Below are 21,599 nucleotides of genomic sequence, written 5' to 3'. Positions count from 1 at the left end.
TTAACGACAATCCGCTTATGCCGACGATTTTTTTTCTTCATATTTTTGAGTCAATCACCGGTTATTACGACGTGATAAAAAAAAAAAAATAATAATGGCAACAAATTTCAGCATAAAAATACTCTGTTAGAAATGTAACATGTATGTATTGATGCTTGTGTGCGTAGCAACGCCACAAATGCTGCTAAGACAGAGAGAGGGAGAGAGACAAAGTACAATGCCGACGTCACAAAAATGATTCTAAACCATGTTATTGAAAAAATTTTTTAAAAAATGGTTGTTTTGATTAAAAATTTTTAATTTAGTTAAAGCGTCCTCCGGGTATAGCGACGTAAAATCGACGGTCCCTTGAGTGTCGCTATAACCGGATTCTACTGTATATATTTAGATACATTTTATACAATTTCGAGAGTTGTGTTTTGGCTAATGGACGCACTTTAAGGTTATAATCACGATCTGAAAGTTTCATGAGGAAAGTACATCCATAAGATAAGTTATCAACCAATTAAGTTCCCAGTAAGCCGACATGCAGCCATGCGTGTTTATGCGTGTGTGCCTATATGTGTCTGTTAGTGTGTGTGTGGGTATTTCTTTATAACAATAATATGCGTGCACTTGTCAAAGCACAAGTCTCTAGTGTTTGAAATACGCCTTTTACAAAGGTGAGGGTGAGGGGGTTGATTTAGGGGTGGGGGGTAAATTTCAACAAAAACCGAGATTGTATAAAATGCATATAAATATACATTTAAAATTTTGAGACTGTAGCTCCAAAGATGTAGGAGATATAATTTTATAACTGATTTTCGATAATGCTTTATCGATAAAAATAATCGGGATGATTTATCGATTTTTAGTGATAAACTTGATATCCGCGCTGTAAATACGGACATTTAAAAAAAGTCTCTAGCTCTTATATCTTCTGAAATCGACGCGTTCATACATAGGGACAGACGGACGGACAGACCATTATACCATGATTTCCCATTGAAAATGGGTTCAGGGTATAAAAACAACACAGATAAGGTAATACAGTTTTTTGCAACAAACGTACACTCGTGCTGTTACTCGGAAGTATCAAAAATAGCTCAAATCCTGCAGCGCATAATGCGCAAATTTCGAAAGTTTTTTTTTTCTTTCTAAGACACAGTGGTCAGACGAAAGAAATAAGTTACTGGTGGAGAATGTTAAAAACATCCATATAGTTCAATTTAAGTTTGTGGACATAAAAACATTAAATATTGATGAAAGAAATGTTATGTACATTTGTTGGGAAAAATAGGCAGTGTGGAAAAGTATGTCAGGCAATCATGAATATAATCGCTTATAACATTGCATCGCTTATCGCGGCCACTCTGACACCAACATTAAAGAGTTATTAATCATCTAATTTAAGGTGTTCTAAATCAGTACCACAAAACCCACATCCGATGTCATTATGGAATGAATGCTGACAAAGGTAATAAATTGATGGCATATGCAACGATTGTCGGCAGACATCGCAATACATGCAACGAAATTCTTTTAGAAACATACTGTATTTAATTATCATGTGTCTTGAACTTAATAGTTTTGAAATAATGTGGTAAGGTTTCAACATCCCGATGGTTTAAGCATATTTAGTAACTGACTTTCCTTTTGTTTGCAATAAAGTCGGATACTTTTTCAACTAATGCACATTAGATTTACACACATATACTCTTTGAGTTTTCATCATAGAGTGTCATTGCGTCCGTGGGCTTTAGGACGCAAAATACATATGTGTCTTATCGCCCATGGGCCTTATTACACTAGGCATTATGATACTGATTGATTCACAGCATAATTTAATTGGTTGATGACCATCTAGACGTTTTAAGCCTATCTGCCCGGATTCAACTCCATTTTCTATCGAACTATAAAAATTCCAATTTTGAACAGATGTGAGTAAACTCATCATTCAAATTTATTTTTTTTATACCCTGAACCCATTGAAAATGGGAAATCAGGGTATAATGGTTTTGTTAAAAGTATGTAACAGGCAGAAGGAGACGTGCCAGACCCCACAAAGTATATATATTCTTGATCAGGGCGACGAGCTGAGTCGATTTAGCCCTGTCCGTCTGTCTGTCCGTCCGTCCGTCCGTCCGTATGTATGAACGCGTCGATCTCAGAAGATATAAGAGCTAGAGACTTGAATTTTTTTCCTAGGTCCGTGTATATCACGCGCATATCAAGTTTTTCTTTATATATCGATAACTACTCCCGATATTTTATTATCGATCAAAAACCTTATCGAAAGCTTGTTATTTAATTATATCTCCTACACCTTTAGAGTTAGAGCTTGCAAATTTCAAATGTAGAGTTATATGTACTTTATATAATTTCGATTTTTGTTGTAATTTACCTCCCACCCCTATATCCACCCCTATATCCACCCCCTCACCCTCACCTTTGTAAAAGGCGTGTTTCAAGTACTAGTGACGTGTGCTTTGGAATGTACATACATTTTCACCATACGATTACGCCCTGAAAGTTTCATTAAGATTGTACGTCTAAAAATTAAATTATTCAACAAATAAATTCTTATAATGCCCACACTACAGCGCAGCCCAAGCGCAGTCGCTGCTTACCTCGCAGCTAGCAGAGCGCGTTCTAATACGTGCGTGTGTATGTATGTGTGTCGAAAAGAAAAGCAGACTGATTAGAATAACAGATTAGAGGGTTCAGGGTATCTCCTAGTCGAGCAGTCTCGTCTAGAGTCTTCTTACTTGTTTAACTATGATAAATAGAGGCATATGAAAAATATAAAATTGTGTAATATTGAGATTTTGGATTCCACGCCGCACATGCAAAATGATTAGGTTTGAAAAAAGTCTGTTTCGAGCGTTCAACTAAAATAGATCATATTATATTTAATAGATTCCACCCAACAACCAATACTAAACAAGTAAGAACGTTGCAGTCAGGCGATACCGATTGCAGAATACTTATTCACAGCCCAAACGCTGTCAACCAGAGTATATAGTGCATTTTTCAAGTCTAGTGCGCAACAAAAAACAGGACATGATCTCATTAAAATTGGAAAATCATCGATAGCTATTGCCTTTTTTATATAGTGAATCATTGCAGCTAGGATCGTCAAATTACATATATCATTTATACAATTTTGATTTTTATTATATATTTATATCCATATATTGGATACCGGCTTCAAGCTAGCAGCAGATCAGCGCGATTTTCCCATATATGTGCACACACTCATCGTCTATTCTATGCGTACAGACAGAAGCGCGTCTTTTCTCATATTCTTAGAATTTCAATTGATTTCTGGATTTTCTAGCCGTTACTGTAGTTTTTTCAGATGACGCTCGGTTATAAAGTTATTCTATTTTAGCAACTGGCCGATCAAGCAAAGCAGTAGCGCGGATGCTAAAGGCGGCATAAGTTATGTTAGAGTACGGGGGAAGGTTCGAAACCCCTTCGATGTTATTATTTTTTTTTTATACCCTGAACCCATTTTCAATGGGAAATCAGGGTATAATGGTTTTGTTAAAAGTATGTAACAGGCAGAAGGAGGCGTGGCAGACCCCACAAAGTATATATATTCTTGATCAGGACGACGAGCTGAGTCGATTTGGCCCTGTCCGTCTGTCTGTCCGTCCGTATGTATTGAAATTTTTTTTCCTAGGTCCGTGTATATCACGCGCATATCAAGTTTTTCTTTTTATATCGATAACTACTCCCGATATTTTATTATCGATTAAAAACCTTATCAAAAGCTAGTTATTTAAATTTATCTCCTACACCTTTAGAGCTAGAGCTTGCAAATTTTAAATGTAGACATATATGTATTTTATATAATTTCGATTTTTATTGTTATTTACCCCCCACCCCTATATCCACCCCCTCACCCTCACCTTTGTACAAGGCGTATTTCAAGTACTAGAGACTTGTGCTTTGGAATGTACATACATTTTCACCACATGATTACGCCCTGAAAGTTTCATTAAGATTGTACGTATAGAAATTAAATTATTCAACAAATAAATTCTTATAATGTTACCTACAGCGCAGCCCAAGCGCAGTTAGCAGAGCGCATTCTAATACGTGTGTGTATATGTATGTGTGTCGAAAAGCAGTGCAGACTGATTAGAATATCAGATTAGAGGGTTCAGGGTATCTCCTAGTCGAGCAGTCTCGACTAGAGTCTTCTTACTTGTTTCATACATATTTCGTTTTTTATAAAATATATATTTTATTGGGAAGGTGCGAGCTTGAATAAATGTCACTTAATACTTTTCTGTTTCTTAGTCGAATAATTTTATAAGTTTAAATTTGTTTCTTCTTCAAATACATATGCACATATACATAAATGTAAATATGTATATATAAATTTTCACGCATAGCATCAAGCATTCCAGCCTTATAGATGCGCTCATTTGTATGTGTGTATGTATGTACACATAAATGCGTACTCTAGCATAGAGGTGGGCACGGACCGGGTTTTTATCGGGTAAATTTTGACAAAAACCGAAATTGTAAAAAATGCATATAAGTATACATATAAAATTTGGAGACTCTAGCTTTAAAGATGTACTGGTTTACTGGTTTTCGAAAATGTTTTTAATCGATAACAAAATAACAGAGCAAGTTATCGATATTTAAAGCAAAACTCGATATGCGCGTGCATACACGGACTTAGGAAAAAAATTTCAAGTCTCTAGCTCTTATATCGACTCGACGCGTTCAAACATACGGACAGACGGACAGGGCTACATCGACTCAGCTCGTCGTCCTGATCAAGAATATATATACTTTGTGGGGTCTGCCACGCCTCCTTCTGCCTGTTACATACATTTAACAAAACCATTATACCCTGATTTCCCATTGAAAATGGGTTCAGGGTATAAAAAAAGAAAACTTGACGAACCTGGCAAAAATGCAATTGACTTAGAAATTGATAAATATTATGCCACACGCTATAATTCAAACTTGTCAATCTTAGATTTTTGGCAGGAGGCAAAGGACCTTAAATTGTGGCAAAAAATATTTTATGTATTCCGGTAAGCTGTGCAATAAGCGAGCGAGTATTCTCCTCTTTTGGAAAAATTCTAAAAGGCGAGCAAGGCTATTAAGCGCAAATCGTAATATGCTCCTTTTTTGATATATAAAAACATGTAATATTTCTGTAAATAGTATAATAATCTTTAAGAATTAAATTGTTATGTTTGAGAACAACAAATTTGTTGCAATTTTAGAAAATTAAATTTTTTGTAAGTGTTGGGGCGGGTTGGTTGCGAGTATGAATTTTTTTTTTTTTGCTTTCGGGTACGGATAAAATTTTGAACTTTTGACCGTGGGCGGATCGGGTCGGGTGCAAAAAAGTCGGCCCGTGCCCACCTCTACTCAATAATATTCTAAGCATCTCAGCTGCGATTGATTCGTCTTTGCATTGTTTTATATCTACCATAGCTCGTTGGACTTGGGTGGTCAACCCGCGTATATATACAAAATATCAGGACAATAGTGCCTAAAAAATAGCAGAATTGGAAAAATCACTATATCTGCAGGTCCGATATGCCACGCCCCTAGTAGGCGTAGATATATAATTTTTTCACCCATCTTTATAGAATCGAAACATCAGCTCACGTGCCACGCCCCCAATGGGCGGAGATACATCCGCCATAGCTCGTGATCTTGGGTGGTCGACGCTCTTCAAGTAACATGATTTCCGATATATCGTAAAATGCATTTTCCGATTTGCCACGCCCCTAGTGGGCGGATCGGGAAAATTTTACCAAGAGTATTGAAACTTAATAATTAATATTTATCGGCTTACTAATACGACTGCTAAACTGACAAGATTTTAAATAAATTTTAACATGTGGCTTCGTTCATATTACAAATTGAAGTATACTCTACTGGGGATGATCCTAATAGCAAATATGAGGTAAAATCAAAACATAAAAACGTATGTAACTGAGTGGATTAAATTAAAAAATAAAGTTGAAGCCTACCAGTATATGACATGATAATTTGATCGATTATGATAATAAAATATATTATGTGTAAAAGCGCATTTAGATTTTAAAATTAGTTTGAGAGGGTTTTGGATGTGATAATTTTAGTTTAATGTATAACAATTTATTATTATATTTTTTTTTCAATTCGATAACATACATAATTTAAAAAATAATATATCTCATTTGCAATATCAGCTTCTATTTATCCAATTTGACTACAATCGTGTTAAATGCATTAATTAAAAATTGTTTAAAGTATATTTTTTCAGCAGATCCAACAATAAGCATTCTCGTTCCACTATAAAAATTTGACGTTAAATCTAAATTAACTTTGGTATTCCCGAAATTTGTTATTGATACGAATGAGTTTTTACGTGGATAATTTCGCACTATTATCAAAATATCGGCACTGCTGTGAGTCAGTATTTGAGTGTTTGGTTTATTTATATCTGATTTACAAATAACTTTTTTGTAAATTGATGGTGAACGTTCACGTAATGATATCATCCTATGTACCATAGTTAGTTCATCCAATGATTTCATGCTCATTGCGCGATTCAATAATTCATCATTCATTAGTTGAGTAGTTTGTCCTGAATAGGTATGATTTTTTCTTTGAGCAATCAAGATTTCGTGTCTGTGCATTATATTTGGGGTCCCTGGCAAAATTAGCTGCATAATTGTTGCCGCAAACAGTTTCGAAATAATTGGCTGACTAGTGTTAAGCCTGTCAAAGAAATTTCCTCCGATCGACCACTGAACCCAAGTTTTGTCGTCACCAATTGGCATTTCTGACAATATATTATCTGTGAACTTTTTTAAATTTTGCGAATTTTTTTCAATATCTAAAACAAAGTCAACCAAATCAATATGCTCAAACATGGCAGATAGTTCTGGTTTTGATTTATTTTTCAAAAGATATTCTCCTACTATAAGTACTCTGTTTGGCCCGAGTATACGTTTCCAAGATGACAAATAGGTTAAGAGTACTCCAGTATTTGTATATGATTCCAGTCCCTTTAAATAAAACCCATTCACTCCCTGGTTAATCCAATGTAGAATCGATTTAGAAACAACATCAAGAGCTTCAGAATCTTTTCCAGCAGCAATCACATGTTGCAGCGGTAAATCTAATAAAAGAGTCAGATTGTGGGAGTGTAAGAGTTTAGCCAAATTTCTTACACTATTCAGGTTTCCTAGTTCAGGTCTTATTATATTTATCGATGTAGCATTAATATAGCTGACATAATGTGATGAAAAAATAGAGTTGAGTCGTACTCCAGATATTTCTAAATTAACAAAATAATCTATTTCGTTTATTATTCCATTAATATCGCCAATTCCATCATTATTAGTGTCTTTGAAGGAGGCAGGATCTATTTCATAGAAAACGCTTCCGCGATACCAAGCAGTTCTGAAGCAAAATAGAAGATAGTTATTTTAAGATTTTATGAATAGATTTTACTTACTTTGGATTACATGTTTTTGGCATACTGACTATTTTTGCAACGACTATCGAGCATATTGCCAAAATTGCAGAGACGAATACGAAAAATGTACATTTCCGAATCAGTGGCCAATTCCAAGATACAAAAGAGGGTGTGTCCTTGGATTTCCTTCTGCTCACTTTTAAACAGTGAGCGCTGGCTTCCTGATAAAAAGTACAATAAATAAACCCCAAATGGCTCTACGTATACTCGATGTTTATACTCTTTCACAAAATAAATTGCCTGTCGTATCAATATTGGGTAAAGTTTCACCAAAAATTATATGTAAGGCTGATGTCAGAGTGGCCGCGATAAGCGATGCGATGCTATAAGCGAGAATTATCGTAGCGATTTGCAAAGCGATGGCATGTCAGAGTGAAAGAGAGAAATATTGCTTGAATTGTCAAAAAGAATATATTTCACCTACTAACCAACGGTTATTTAAACTCAGCACGCAACGAAAACACACGTATCAGAAAAGCTTTATCATGCGATAAAGCGAGAAAACGATTCAGGAATGCTTTCTCGCAACTTTACTTTTACTTTACGCTTTACTTCCTGCTTTGGCTCTCTTCTCGCTTCGCTTGCACTCTGACATGTTTTAAGCGATTATATGTAAATCTGCATGTAGAGCTTTCTCGCTTATTGTCGCATCGCATCGCATCGCTTATCGCGGCATAAATAAAACAAGTAAGAAAGCTCTAGTCGAGACTGCCCGACTACGAGATCCCCTGAACCCTTGGAGCAATAGATATTTCAATAATTTTTCGCGTCTTAATAACTTGTGGATGGACTATCTTCATGAAACTTTTAAATTATGAATATAACATAGATATGCATGTATTTGACAAATCACAAGTCCCTAATATTTGAAATACGCCTTTTACAAATGTGATGGTGAGGGGGTGGATATAGGGGTGCGGGGTAAATTTGATCAAAAACCAAAATTGTACAAAATGCATACAAGTATACATTTAAAATTTGGAGACTTTTTCTTTAAAGATGTATCGATAAAAAAAAAAGAACGGGATGAGTTATCGATTTTTACTGATAAACTTGATATCCGTGCTGTAAATACGAACATTAAAAAAAAATACGGACAGACGGACGGACGGACAGACAGACGGACAGGGCCAAATCGACTCAACTCGTCGCCCTGATCAAGAATATATATACTTTGTGGGGTCTGCCACGCCTCCTTCTGCCTGCTACATACATTTCAACAAAACCATTATACTCTGATTTCCCATTGAAAATGGGTTCAGGGTATAAAAATAATAGGAAGAAAAACATATTTTTTATCTAGAGCAATTTTATAGATAAGTTACTGTTGAAGCCTCTCATAATATTAATCAAATTCTGTCTTAAAGTATCTTATTATTTTCGAGATCGACGGGTTAAAAGATACAAACTGACAGATTTATAGATATAGCTAAATCGATGATTGGTTAATCATTTTGAGTGGGCACAGAATATAAAATGCAAGTACAGTGAAAACGCGATTGTACAGGACTTTATGAATCTCTCTAATTACCTGAGTTGTAATGTTGTTGTTTTGTAGATGATGATAGTTAACTTTGTTAAAAAGGCTGGCCGTCGTCTCCATTGCTATTCCTGTACTACTTCCAGAAGAGCTTGTTTCGGCTTTGCAGTCGGTATTACTTATATTAGATGAGGTAATATCGCTTGGAACAACGTTAGGACTGAGTGGGTGGGATATTAAGGTTTGGCCTAAAGCGGTGTTGCTTGAAAGCAATGGACAAATTGAAGCTTCTTCATCTGGTAAAAATGTGGAAACTGATGGTGATTCAAGAAGGGTTTGTGGCAATTCGACTTCAAGCAAAGATGGCTCCGTTGATATTTCCATGTTGTCCATGTTTAACAGATATTACTAAAAATGATAGATGTTCGTTAAAATAGATATATAACTTAAATATCTTTTTGATCACAAATCAATTTTTGGAGGTTTAAAGGCCTAGTATAATTATGTGCAAAACTGGATATTTCGCTATATTTTCTAAATTAAAGAGATCAATAATTTTGATAATAATATGCAAATTAAAATTTCGTGCGAATTAATAAACGTACAGTGTGTATAACCCACCAAGCAGCTTAAAGTTTGAACCAATTTTAACAACATTTATAAGGTTTTTCAAAAATCAATTTTGCTGTACTTTGTTGACAGAAGCATGTTCAGTAGAATTTACCGCAATTTGTGGTCTATTTATAGAAAACTAAGAAAGAACCGTTAACTTTAGCTGTGTGCTCGCATCTTTGCTTGCATTTTTGTCTATTATAATTATAGCCAACAGTATCAAATTAAACTTTATTAAGTGCGGAGCACACTTTTGGATTTACAGACATTGTAATGAACTAAATTTACATGATTTAAAAAAAAGGCCACTTGGAAAACAAATATCTGATTATGAAAAGGATCGTATTTTCTTACTTTCATTCTTTCTTACTTAGGAGAGTCTCTTTCGAGTATTTCACGAAAGTTTTATGACAAAACTTGAAAATAAGTCGACGTGCAATTAAAATTTTGCTTGCCAAGTGAGCGCGATAAACACAAAATTATTAACAAAGCCAGCAACAGCTCAACCTCTTGTAGAGCCTTGGCCTCAAATGTGGGCGGATCTGTGTCAGCGATGATTGAAGAAAGCAGCCATGTTGCTAAGTCGCCACAAGGATGCTCGACTTTGTCCAAAGACATAAGTGCGTTTGAATCATCTTCTTTTGGCGCGCAGTATATCTATAAATTTTTACCCTAACAGGTCATATTTTCCGATGAGAAGAAATGTAGCCTGGATGGTTCTGTTGGGTTTAATCCTTGAGCAGACGTAAAAGGAGTTTTTCGAGGAATGTCTTTTTGATGTCCTTGACTGGCCAGCATATTCTCCAGATCTCAACCCGATGGAAAATGTTTGGGTCATTCTTGCAAGACGGGTGTATGCCAAGAATCACCAAATTCTAAATGAATGGCAAGGTTTCGAAAAGGACCTTTTATTAAATTTAGTGACTTCAATGAGGAAGAAAATTTTTGAGTTAACTAAGGCAAATAGAATCCTCACTAAATATTAATATTCGTTTTTCCATCATCCCGCAACAATTTCGGATTTGGTTTTTTTACCAAAACATGAAATTGGTCTATAATTTTGATACAGCAAATGGGTCTTTTTTCATTGTTATTAAACCGTTCATTTTAAGTGGAAAAGTTGTTTTTCATTCATAATCCAAATATTGAACTACTCCTTTTTTAAGATTTTGAGGGAATGTGTCATTTGCGAAAAATTTTTGTGGGTTATAAATATGATAGCACTGTATAAACAAGTAAGAAGGCTCCAGTCGAGACTGCTCGGCTAGGAGATACCCTGAACCCTCCAAGCTGATATTATAATCATTCTGGACTTCTTTTATGCCCACATACATACACATGCACTTATAAGCACGCGCTCTGCTAGCTGCGCAGTAAGCAGCGACAGCGCTTGGGCTGCGCTGCAGTGTGGACAATATTATGAGAATTTATTTGTTGATGGCGTGGTATCCATAATCTGTAGATTACAAAATCTTTGTATCCATTAACTTTATATACAACGCATATTTGAAGTCTCCAGGTCTAAAAGTGTTTAAATTAGGCTGAAAATACCATGTCGATTTTTGATTATTCTCGATAAAAAAAGTTATCGGATGAGCTATCGAAAAAATATGATAAACTTGAACTGCCTATGGTATACACGAGTATGTATGCCAAATTTCAGCTCTCTAGCTATTATATCTTCTGAGATCTTTTTGCTTATACGGACGGACGGACGGACGGACAGACGGACAGGGCGATATCGACTCAGCTCGTCGTCCTGATCAAGAATATATATACTTTATGGGGACTGCGATGATTCCTTCTGCCTGTTACATACTTTTCACAAAACCATTATACCCTGATTTCCCATTTTCAATGGGTTCAAGGTATAAAAATTAGAATAGGCACTCTGAGATCTTAAAATCGATAACCAAATAATTCAATAGCAGGTTACCCTCAAGACAGCTTCCCATTGAATAGCCGACTTGTCTCATGTATTTGCAGACTGCATGACGGCATCTTGGGTTAATCAATATTCAGATTAAAAAAAAAAATCACTCAAAACTGTAGGTTGGCCTCTTTAGCCGTTTATTTATAGAAACGCGAAGCTAAATTTAGAAAACAACATGGTTTTCCGATTATATTTTTAAGTAAGTAAAATATAAATTAAAAATGATCAGATATAATCAAATGACATATAAACCTCCCCTAGTTTTACTTTATAATTGACCAATATGTCCATTAAATGTCAAGAGTCAAAATATCCCCACAAAAATAATTTCGCTCAGTTTTAAGTAAACTAACTTTTTTCTCAACAAAAATTTTTATTTTTAATTTATATGATATACATATGTACAAATTAATATCCAAGTAGAACATTATCGATAAATAACAATTAATAATAATGTGTTGTTATTTCAATCTACTAATCAATACTAATTAAATATAATAGGGAGTTCACGAAACTTTATATTAAATCAGGTAACTTTAATAAAACGACATAACTAATGCTGATCGCTTAACTCGATGCAATTTAAAATTTTTAAATTTCGTTCAATGTATTTTTTAAGTGATTTGACTTATTGAGCTTATTTGCCCCATTTTTTATTTTTCCATCATGTGGCTAAACCCATATGAAAGGTCGAAAAAAAAATTCAGCGGTCACAGCATCCATCATAAAATTTTTTTTTGCTACCAATTTAATAATTTTTTGAATTATTGCTTTGCAAATGATTCAAACGAAAGTGTTTATCTGGAGAACTATATTCTACACATTTATTATCAATCTTTTTTATCAAACAATTTATTATCAATATATATCAATATATTTGTATCTCACGTTCTTGAAAATATATGTAAATAAGCATATCTATGAGATAAGATATATGTATATACATACGTATGTATATGTAACATTATTTAAATTTCGTAAATCTATAGTATTATATATATCATACCTCAGCCCACTTTTACTCATTAATTGCGTAGATATACGAGATGAGTTTTAACACTTAAATAGAAAATTTTCATATATCATGAATGAAATATGAATGCAAATCTTTATTTTATAATTTGATTCGCCTGAATAACAAAAGCAACTAATAAACAGCGCATGCGCTCTCTTGCCTCATAGTGGCGGATAATATCTGAAGCTATATTTAATATATCGATAATTGATTTTTTATACAAAATCAAAATATATCTTTTTGAAATTTGGCACTTGCTAATAGTTGGTTTTTAGTATATAGAGTAATTCTCTGTTTACCTACTATTGTAGACAGTTATTGCGAAAAATGATATTTGAGGATATATATATATATTTTTTTTTTTGAAAATGTACGCGAACGCATGGTATTACTATCGGAAATTAATTAGATGGGCTATCTTCATAAGCTTTTTAAACCGTGATAATAATGTTAAAATCATTGTATTTGCTCAAACAGAAACTTTTTGCAAATTTTAAAAGCAAAGGTATCCAAAATATAATATAAACATAGTAAGTAAATTATTTATAAACAAATAAGAAGGCTGCAATCCAGACTGCTCGACTAGGAGATACCCTGAACCCTCCAAGCTGATAATCTACTCATTCTCCACACGCACGTATAATATGAACGCTCTGTGCTGACTGCGTAGTTAGCAGCGATAGTGCTTGGGCTGCACTGCAGTGTGGAAAATATTATGAGAATTTACTAGTTGAATAATTTCTCTTGTAGTAGGACTATCTTTATGAAACATTCAGAGCGTGCTTATATGGTTAGAATGTGTGTACATTCCATAGCACAAATCTCTAGTACTTAAAAATTGGGAGCGAAGGGGGCGTGGTATCCAAAATCTGTAAATTAAAAAATCTTCGAATTCAGAAAATACACAGTAAATCTGAAGTCTCCAGGTCTAAAAGTGTTCATATTAGACCGAAGAAACAAAATCAATTTTACGATTATTGTCGATAAAAAAGTTATCGAATGAGCTATCGAAAAATATGATTAACTTTTACCACTGACCAAAGAACACATAGAATGTGCATTAGGTCACTAACCACAAAGGACATAGACCGGACAAGTAGTGTAAAGCGTTTTGCACACTTTTTTAGTTTTAGTTCCCAGACCACTTCGTATTTGCTCGGCTCCTGAAATATGGGAACACAAAATCATTTCGCTTCATGCACTCGGCCGAGATGGTCGACTGTTGAACAAAAGATCCCTCTGCGATGAATGTTTCCCTTGCTCTCTCTCTCTATGCTCTCTCCTCTCTCAAATATGTATATGTATGTATGCATGTGAGCACAAGCAGCAGCTCACGAAAATTGAAATTTCGCCGCAGCAAGAACCCATGTCTTCTCTTCTGAGTGAAAAATATGCACACACACACACTTACAGTATGCTACATGTACTATGAGCACTTGTATGCCTGTGTGCGAGGCTCTGGCTGTCTGTAGCAATTTTCAATCGCAGCATTTGCATTTGGTCGATCTTGTGAAGTGCTCACATACATATGTATGTATGTATGTATATACATTTGATTATGATGCTCACAATTGTGGTATATAGCTTGTAGAAGCATTTATGTATATATATGCCTGTCTGCCTTTACATAAGCGTGTGTATATGTGTTTATATGTATGCATGGGAGACGAACATTGGCGTGTGCCTACCTCAACTTAGAATGGTGTGAACGATTTTGGGTTTTATTTGAAGAGGCGCGCTTACATTTAAGTAGATGATTTTATTTCAATGATTGTGCGTTTACCCATCAGAATGCATTAAAAAAAAATATTGTTTCTGATTAAGCTCAGTGGGCAAAATGGGATGCGATTTTCGATCCCTAGCACCCGTTCATATATGAACATACATATACAGTTGCATGCAAGCACAAAAAACATATAAAAAGTATTTTTAATGTTTTATTTTGTATAACTTGCAATATGAGCCCATGCCGGGGCCCCACAAAATATTGTGGACTGTTATATTGATCTGAATAGGTACATTTTATTTTCTAAACATAGGCTAGAATTCCTATTTATAAATGGATATAAGGTACGGATTAGTGTATTTGATTTTTTAATGAAATGTTGGACGTGGTCAGCAAATCTTATGTTTTATACCCTGAACCCATTGAAAATGGGAAATCAGGGTATATTAGTTTCCTTAAAAATATGTAACAGGCGGCTTGGTGCACCTTACAAACTATATATATTCTTCATCAGGGCGACGAGCTGATTCGATCTAGCCCTGTCCTTATGTTTGAACACGTCGATCTCAGAAGATATAAGAGCTAGAGGATATCGAGTTTATCTAAAAAAATCGCTAACTCTTCCCGTTATTTTTTATCGATAGAAAACATTATCGAAAATAAGCTATTTAATTATTTCTCCTACATCTTTAAAGCTAGAGTCTCCAAATTTTAAATATATATTTAGATGTATTTTATACAAATTAGATTTTTATTAAAATTTAGACACACCTCTATATCCACCCCCTCACCATTAAGACGTTAAATACTACAGACTTGTACTTTGGCAAATGCATGCATATCCATGTTATAATGTTCTTAATCAGGAAACTAACCTAGTCGATCTTACATACATTTTTAGAAAACCATTATGCCCTGATTTCCCGTTTTCAATGAGATCCCATCTTTATATTTCTTTATGATTTTGGAGAGAATGTATTCATCTGCCTTTAACTCTATATATTACGGAAAAATCTAATAAATTTCCCGTCGGGTAAGGAAAAATCAAGTTTATAGTTTGACATAATACTCAATCAGTTAAAGGAAATCTTCGTTTATGGTATAACATCTTACATTACTATAATTTATTTTAAGAATTTTCATTCTTTTAAGAAGTTAAACAGTTTTGAAAAAAAAGATTTTTTCTCGGGATAATCATTAGTTAATGTTTGAACAATTTCCATTAGAGTATCATTCATTTCGATTTGAGCCTGTAATTGCTGTTCAATTGAGCTCTCTGATCTAACAATTTTATGTTGTCCTTTTGTTTGATTTAATTTACGGAATGCCTTAGCACGATTTTGTTTGCGAATTATTTGCTCTAAATTAAAATGTTTTAAGAGAAGTGCATCTTCTATCTGAGCTCGAATAGATGCATCTTTACTTGAAACTTCTTTAAGATCGTTTTGATTTTTTCGTAGAATGTATACCATTCGTTCAATATTATTAATGTTATCAGTAATGCGCTTTTCGGAAAGAAATATTATTTCATTTTGAATGGCTTTTGATTTGTTGCGCACTTCATCAAGCTTTATTTGGGCTTGGGATGCGTTTTTATATTTCTTCTTTTTTGCATCAACGTGTTCTTTCACCGATGCATTTACGAAAATTTGTTCACGATGCATCACACAATGCTCTAAATCTTGCACCAATTTTTCCTGTGCGCGTTTTAGTTGATTTAAGCGAATGGTCATTCTATGAATTTCAATTTTCATTGCCCCTATTTCACCGTTTAATGAACGCTCAGTTTTAGTCCAATCAATAGTTTCCTCAATCAATTTATGCTTTGTTTCCCAGGAAAGAGCTTCTCTATGTCTATCGAGTACAAGGTCCTTGCTTAGTTCAATTTCATTTAACAATTCATTAATATCTTTTTCCAACTTTAATGTACTCATTTCGGTATCCTGAAAATAAATTAAATGTAATATTCCAGAAACTGAAGCAGATCAACAAATTTACCTTCAGTTTTTGGCTTAGCTCAAACTGTTCGTGCTCATATTCGCTTTCTTCAATATCATGGTTCTTTCGTTTAGTGTATATTTTCTCATTCAATAGCTCCAATTTTGAGGTATACTTCTGAATATCTAGCCTTAGATCTCTTGTCTTATTTTCAGATATTTCTAATTCTTGGTCAACCTTCAATGATTTTTGCTTTATGATCGATAATTCTGAAAATAAAAGTTAAACCAAATTCAAAGAAATTTCATTGATATTCAATGTTAACAAGAAAGTGTGCTCTTTCGGGGGTTGAAAAAAATTATATTAGTATATTATTATTATGTTACAATATTATCGTGACAGCAAAAGTACTTCCTGAGATAGGAGTGTCCATCCAAATGAGAAAAGGGATATCAACATATCCATACCATTTCACAGTTCATAGCTTAAAGCTATACTCTGAGATAATAATCTCTGTTTTCTTGGAAGCATATACTTACGTTTTCTAGTCACCTGAATTTCATGTAGCTGATCGCTTCTTTTATGGGTTAAATTTACAAAATGATTTTGAAGCATTATCCAAAATTGTTGATGCTCTCTTATTTGGTATTCGCCCACATGAATAGATTTTTCTATTTGCTTTATCTGTGAACAGAAAAAAAGGAACTAGTTATTAATGCTAGAACATTAACTGGAAACGTACTTTATATCTGGAAAATATATATGTAATACATTTATACTATTTACAAAGAATACTATTACAAAGAATATAAAGGGGTGGGGGGTAAACTTGAACTAAACCCGAAATTTCATAAAATACATATAAGTATACAATTAAAGTTTGGAGACTCTAACTTTAAAGATGTTGGAGATATAATTTTATTACTGATTTTCGACAAGGTTTTCAATCGATAACAAAAAACGCCAAAACTTTATATGCGCCTGGTATACACGGACCTAGGAAAAAATTCTCAAAAGTCTCTAGCTCTTATATCTTCTGAAATCGACGCGTTCAAACATACTGACAGACGGACGGACAGACAGACAGACGGACAGGGCTAAATCAACTCCGCTCGTTACACTGATCAAGAATATATATACTTTGTGGGGTCTGCCACGCCTCCTTCTGCCTGTTACATACATTATAACAAAACCATTATACCCTGATTTCCCATTTAAAATGGGTTCAGAGTATAAAAATGAAGACGAAGATAAACATGATCCAGACAAGTTGATTAAATATTAATATTATTGATGTTAATTTTCTAAATATGCTATGAGTGAACAAGAAAACAAATTTTTAGTCTGTTTTTTTTTTTTATTTTACAGGGTATAAATGGATTGTCATTCACTTTTATGTTTTTGTATTATATGATGACTTACTTTAATTATTTTTATCTAAAGATATGTGCTGTAAGTTTTATGTTAAATAATAGTAAAAATTATGTCTAAAGCACTTATAATTGAATTAATAAGTAACAAGGAGGCGGGGAAAAGGCATGGTCTAATCGTAGAGAAAACAAATTGGAAATTCTAACTTAGTCTATCTTAGGTGTATGTAAAATTTCAACATCCTAGCTTTATTTTTACAATTGATGCCAAAGTTTCGGCCTTTTTTCCTGCAGTGCACTGCAGCCAATGTGTGTTTAGGTGTGCGTGTGTGTGTGTGTGTATGTGTGTGCGTGTGAGTGTTTCTTGTGTAAGCGCAAAGACGCGAAAATGATTTAAATAACCTTTGCTCGAAGGGTTCAGACGATCTCGTAGTCGAGCAGTCTAGACTAATAATTTCTTACTTGTTTTTTTTTTTAGACAATTTATGTCTACGCCCCCATTGCCACCTCATTTTTAGCCAGTTCTTAGATCGACCTGAATGTAACGTAACTGAAAAATTTGAGTGCTAAAAAAATTTCGAAAAATACGGGGTATTTTCCGGTACGCCATTTTTCGGTCATTGATAGGGGAGGTTACCAGTACCTCAACTATCCAAATTTGAAGCTTCTAGTTCTTAAACTGTAGAAGCTATAATATTTTGCAATTTACCACGCCCCTTGTGGGCGGAGATACATATTTTTTTAGTCTTAGGGACCACTTCGGGTTAACCAACCCGAGTATATAACATCAATACGCCCTACGCCCCAGTGTGCGTAGACATAATTTTGTTGTCGATCTTGAAGAATCGTAACGTTAGCTCACGTTCTAGCTTTAAAACTCTAGAAGATACAGTTTTACCTCATTTGGATCTGAAAAATTTTAACACTTTATAAAATGAGGATATACACGTGTATGTGTTCCAAATTTCAAGTCTCTAGCTTCGATAGCGGCACATTTGACATTCGTGAATGTGTATAGTCATAGCTTGCAGAATACTATCTAACGTTCAGTTCAATATTACCTTAAGTTCAGTTGGGTTACCAGTTTCGTCACCATGAGCGCTGTGGATCTCTTCAATTAGGCTGTTAAGCTTTTCGAACCGCTGCATTTTGATTTCAATTTTAGATTGTATCTTCTTTAGTTCATCGTCCAAACTATTTGACTTTTCTTCAGCTTTAGTTAGTTTGTCTTGAACTTTGTCATTTTGTTTCTTTGTATTAAATAATACGCTTCGCAATTTCTCCACATCGAGCATGGCCAATGCTAATTGATTTTGTACTTTCGACAACGAAATGTCAACGCTTCGACGATGCTCTTGAGCTTTATTTAATAATTTTAGACGGTAAGCACTAGCTTTATCAGTGATAAGCTGATCCTGAGCTAACTTCAAGATGGCCTCCTCAGTTTTGAATTTTTTTTGATGGTTTTTGTCCAAAATCAGATCGAGTCTACGCATTTCTGATAATAATTTATTTCCTTCACGAGTCGCTTCTTGCAAATCGGCTTCGGTACGGGCCAGAAACTCTGGAAACTCGTCCAGCTTTGTTTGCAAGGTCAGTAGTGCTTCCATTTCCCTTTGGCCTAAAAGTAAGTATAAATTAATAACTTTGTTGCGATTGATTCGACTTTTTCACTTACAATCACGACTTAAGTTACTCATATCATCGGCCAATCTTTGCTTGAAGGATTCCAGCTTTTTGTTAAGCTCCATTTCTCTTGAAATTTGCTTTTTCACGGCGTCAATTCCGTTTGAATTCAGTTTTATTGACTCCTTTTGCTTACTGTTTTTTTTTTTTTATTATTAAATATGTAATAGTGTATTTAAAAATAAACAAGTAAGAAAACTCTAGTCGAGAGTGCACGACTAGATACTACCCTGAACCCAACTAATAAAAATGCCCATTTAGTATGGCTAAAATTTAAATTTCGATGTATTTAAAAATATAAATGAAATACAAAACGCACTTAATAAAATTTAAAAATATTTTGAAACAATTGAAAAATTAACATAAGTTGCACCGCTCGGGATTCGAATCCGCGACTTCTCAATTGAGCGCCACGTACCTGCTCAGTACGCCACCTCACTTTCGGAAGCTGCGCTGTCAAAACTCAAATAGATTCACTGCTGCAGCGCCATCTACCAAAACTAAACCAAACGTAACAGCTGATGTGATTCAAAGAATGTTCTAGAAGAAGTTTGAATGTATGTGTGCACACGTATACGAGTTTGCGTTTGTTAAATGGCCAAATATTTGATTATTTTTTATTATTTTTTGACTGAACGGAATTTAATGAAACTTTCAGCATATGATCTACATATTATATTGAATATTTGAGAAATTAAAAAAAATTAAAAATCATTCACAATTAGCTATACTGGCATCTGACTTGAACTTGAATGTTTTTATTCGATAAAAACATAGCGGGATAATTGATCGAATTTAAAAAAAAAAATGGAAGTCTCTAGCTCTTATCTTCGGAAATCGACGCGTTCAAACATACGGACAGACGGACAGGGCCAAATCAACTCAGCTCGTCGCCCTGATCAAGAATATATACTTTGTGGAGTCTGCTACGCCTCCTTCTGCCTGTTACATACATTTCAACAAAACCATTATACCCTGATTTCCCATTGAAAATGGGTTGAGGGTATAAAAAGGAATTTCAATACTGTATATTTTGAATTACGTACCGTATGTTGTCCTGAACTTGAAACAGTATTTTATCTCTTTGCTGAATAGCTATGATAACTTCACTCCATGCCTGAATTAAGCGTTTATGCTCATTTTGCAAAGCCTCCAAATCAGTGTTAGCATCGGCAATGCTCATGTTAAGGACATTAACCACCTCCTTAATTGCAACTTCATCTTCGGAAATTGATTGCAGCTCGGCTTCTTTTTTCTTTACTTCCATATCGAGTCTATAAAATAGTATGTCCGATTTTCTTTTTTCCTCTGACAGTTGTTTTTGCAATTGAGCATCGCGGCTAACAATGCGCTTAGCATTTTTAACTTCATCTTCCACTTCGTATGCCCAATTCTTAATATTACTGCCCAAACTTTGAAGATCTTCTAGTTCCATCATTCGAGTATGGTATAATGATTTTTGAGTTCTTGTCAACTTAATTTTCTCGTCATATTCCTTCTTTAGAATCTCTACGGCGGCTTCTTCCAGTTGGCGTTTTTCGATATGTTCATCAATTTGGGCAGATATTTCTTTGATTTGCTGCTCCTGGTATGCAATTTTATTTTGCATGTCATACAATGCCAGCCCCTGCTCCTCCCTACGTTCCTCTTTGGTCTTGACATGATATTTTATATCTGTAATCTCGTTTTCCAACTTATTTTTTGTACGCAAAAGATGTTCCTTCAAAGACAGTTGAAATCTTCGTAGCAAAGGATGGTTAGGTGGAAGTATACCCATTTCTTCGGGCTCCAGAACAGGCTGTTTACCATGTTCCGTAGTATTTGCAAATTCACAGGACTCAAAATTCCCATCATCAGACATTGTAAATGTTTTTTTTTTTAGCAAATATATATCTTTAGAAAATATGTTTCGTATAATTCAGTTCAATTGTGTAAAACTACTTGTTATTTTTGACAATACTACTTGACGTTTAAGGTTGCTAAGCGTTACGAATGGATCTGTGCAACGTCAGTCGTGCTGTTAGTCCATCTGTTCCGCCGCTTTTAAAGCTAGAGACTTGAAGTTTTAAATATATACGCCAATGGTTCTCGTTATATATATTTTACTACCAAATTATATTTATTACAGCAATTTTTTTGTTTTAATTTAATAATTTATTTGCTGCTCTCCTAATTCTTATGTCTATTGCTCAAATGGTGTGCAAATAAATACATAAGTATTTAAATGTAAATTTAGCGAAATCTACACTTAATTTCTTAAACGCAAATAGGTAAGCCCGAAACTAAATTACATACGATGCATGTTACCAAGGAGATGTACATATGTATTGTTTTTTGTTTTGATTAA

At 34.3% G+C, this 21,599-nt stretch overlaps 2 protein-coding genes across 3 annotated transcripts; both read right to left on the bottom strand.

Moving 5' to 3' along the window:
- Window positions 1–6,093: 6,093 nt before the first annotated feature.
- LOC26528439 lies at window positions 6,094–12,680 on the bottom strand. Of its 2 annotated transcripts, XM_015166049.3 has the most exons (5): window positions 12,524–12,679; window positions 9,024–9,380; window positions 7,472–7,653; window positions 7,185–7,416; window positions 6,422–7,132 (listed from the first exon to the last, which is right to left on the bottom strand). In XM_015166049.3, the coding sequence occupies exons 2-5, from the start codon at window positions 9,363–9,365 to the stop codon at window positions 7,112–7,114; spliced, it is 777 nt and encodes a 258-aa protein (XP_015021535.1). In that variant the 5' UTR covers window positions 9,366–9,380; window positions 12,524–12,679; the 3' UTR covers window positions 6,422–7,111. The 2 variants fall into 2 exon arrangements, with proteins under 2 accessions (XP_015021534.1, XP_015021535.1); XM_015166048.3 differs by having other exon boundaries at window positions 6,094–7,416; window positions 12,524–12,680.
- A 2,671-nt stretch (window positions 12,681–15,351) lies between these two features.
- LOC6578173 (coiled-coil domain-containing protein 40) lies at window positions 15,352–21,216 on the bottom strand. The gene is made up of 6 exons (XM_002004054.4): window positions 20,299–21,216; window positions 19,245–19,387; window positions 18,628–19,187; window positions 16,736–16,880; window positions 16,257–16,465; window positions 15,352–16,201 (listed from the first exon to the last, which is right to left on the bottom strand). Exons 1-6 carry the CDS (start codon window positions 21,111–21,113, stop codon window positions 15,398–15,400), a joined length of 2,676 nt encoding a protein of 891 aa, XP_002004090.2. The 5' UTR covers window positions 21,114–21,216; the 3' UTR covers window positions 15,352–15,397.
- Window positions 21,217–21,599: the final 383 nt, after the last annotated feature.

This window comes from Drosophila mojavensis, unplaced genomic scaffold (genome assembly GCF_018153725.1).
Source record: "Drosophila mojavensis isolate 15081-1352.22 unplaced genomic scaffold, ASM1815372v1 contig_49, whole genome shotgun sequence".
Taxonomy (NCBI): Eukaryota; Metazoa; Arthropoda; class Insecta; order Diptera; family Drosophilidae; genus Drosophila; species Drosophila mojavensis.
This window is presented reverse-complemented; position numbering and strand designations above follow the sequence as displayed.

Coding starts and splice junctions, on each gene's coding strand:
- LOC6578173 (XM_002004054.4), bottom strand. CDS start 21,113: ATGTCTGATGATGGGAATTTTGAGTCCTGTGAATTTGCAAATACTACG. Junction 19,388..20,298: donor CAAGTTCAGGACAACATACG/GTACGTAATTCA, acceptor AAAAAAAAACAG/TAAGCAAAAGGAGTCAATAA. Junction 16,881..18,627: donor GTAACCCAACTGAACTTAAG/GTAATATTGAAC, acceptor TTCTGTTCACAG/ATAAAGCAAATAGAAAAATC.
- LOC26528439 (XM_015166048.3), bottom strand. CDS start 9,365: ATGGACAACATGGAAATATCAACGGAGCCATCTTTGCTTGAAGTCGAA. Junction 7,654..9,023: donor ACAACAACATTACAACTCAG/GTAATTAGAGAG, acceptor ACTTTTTATCAG/GAAGCCAGCGCTCACTGTTT. Junction 7,417..7,471: donor CCAAAAACATGTAATCCAAA/GTAAGTAAAATC, acceptor ATTTTGCTTCAG/AACTGCTTGGTATCGCGGAA.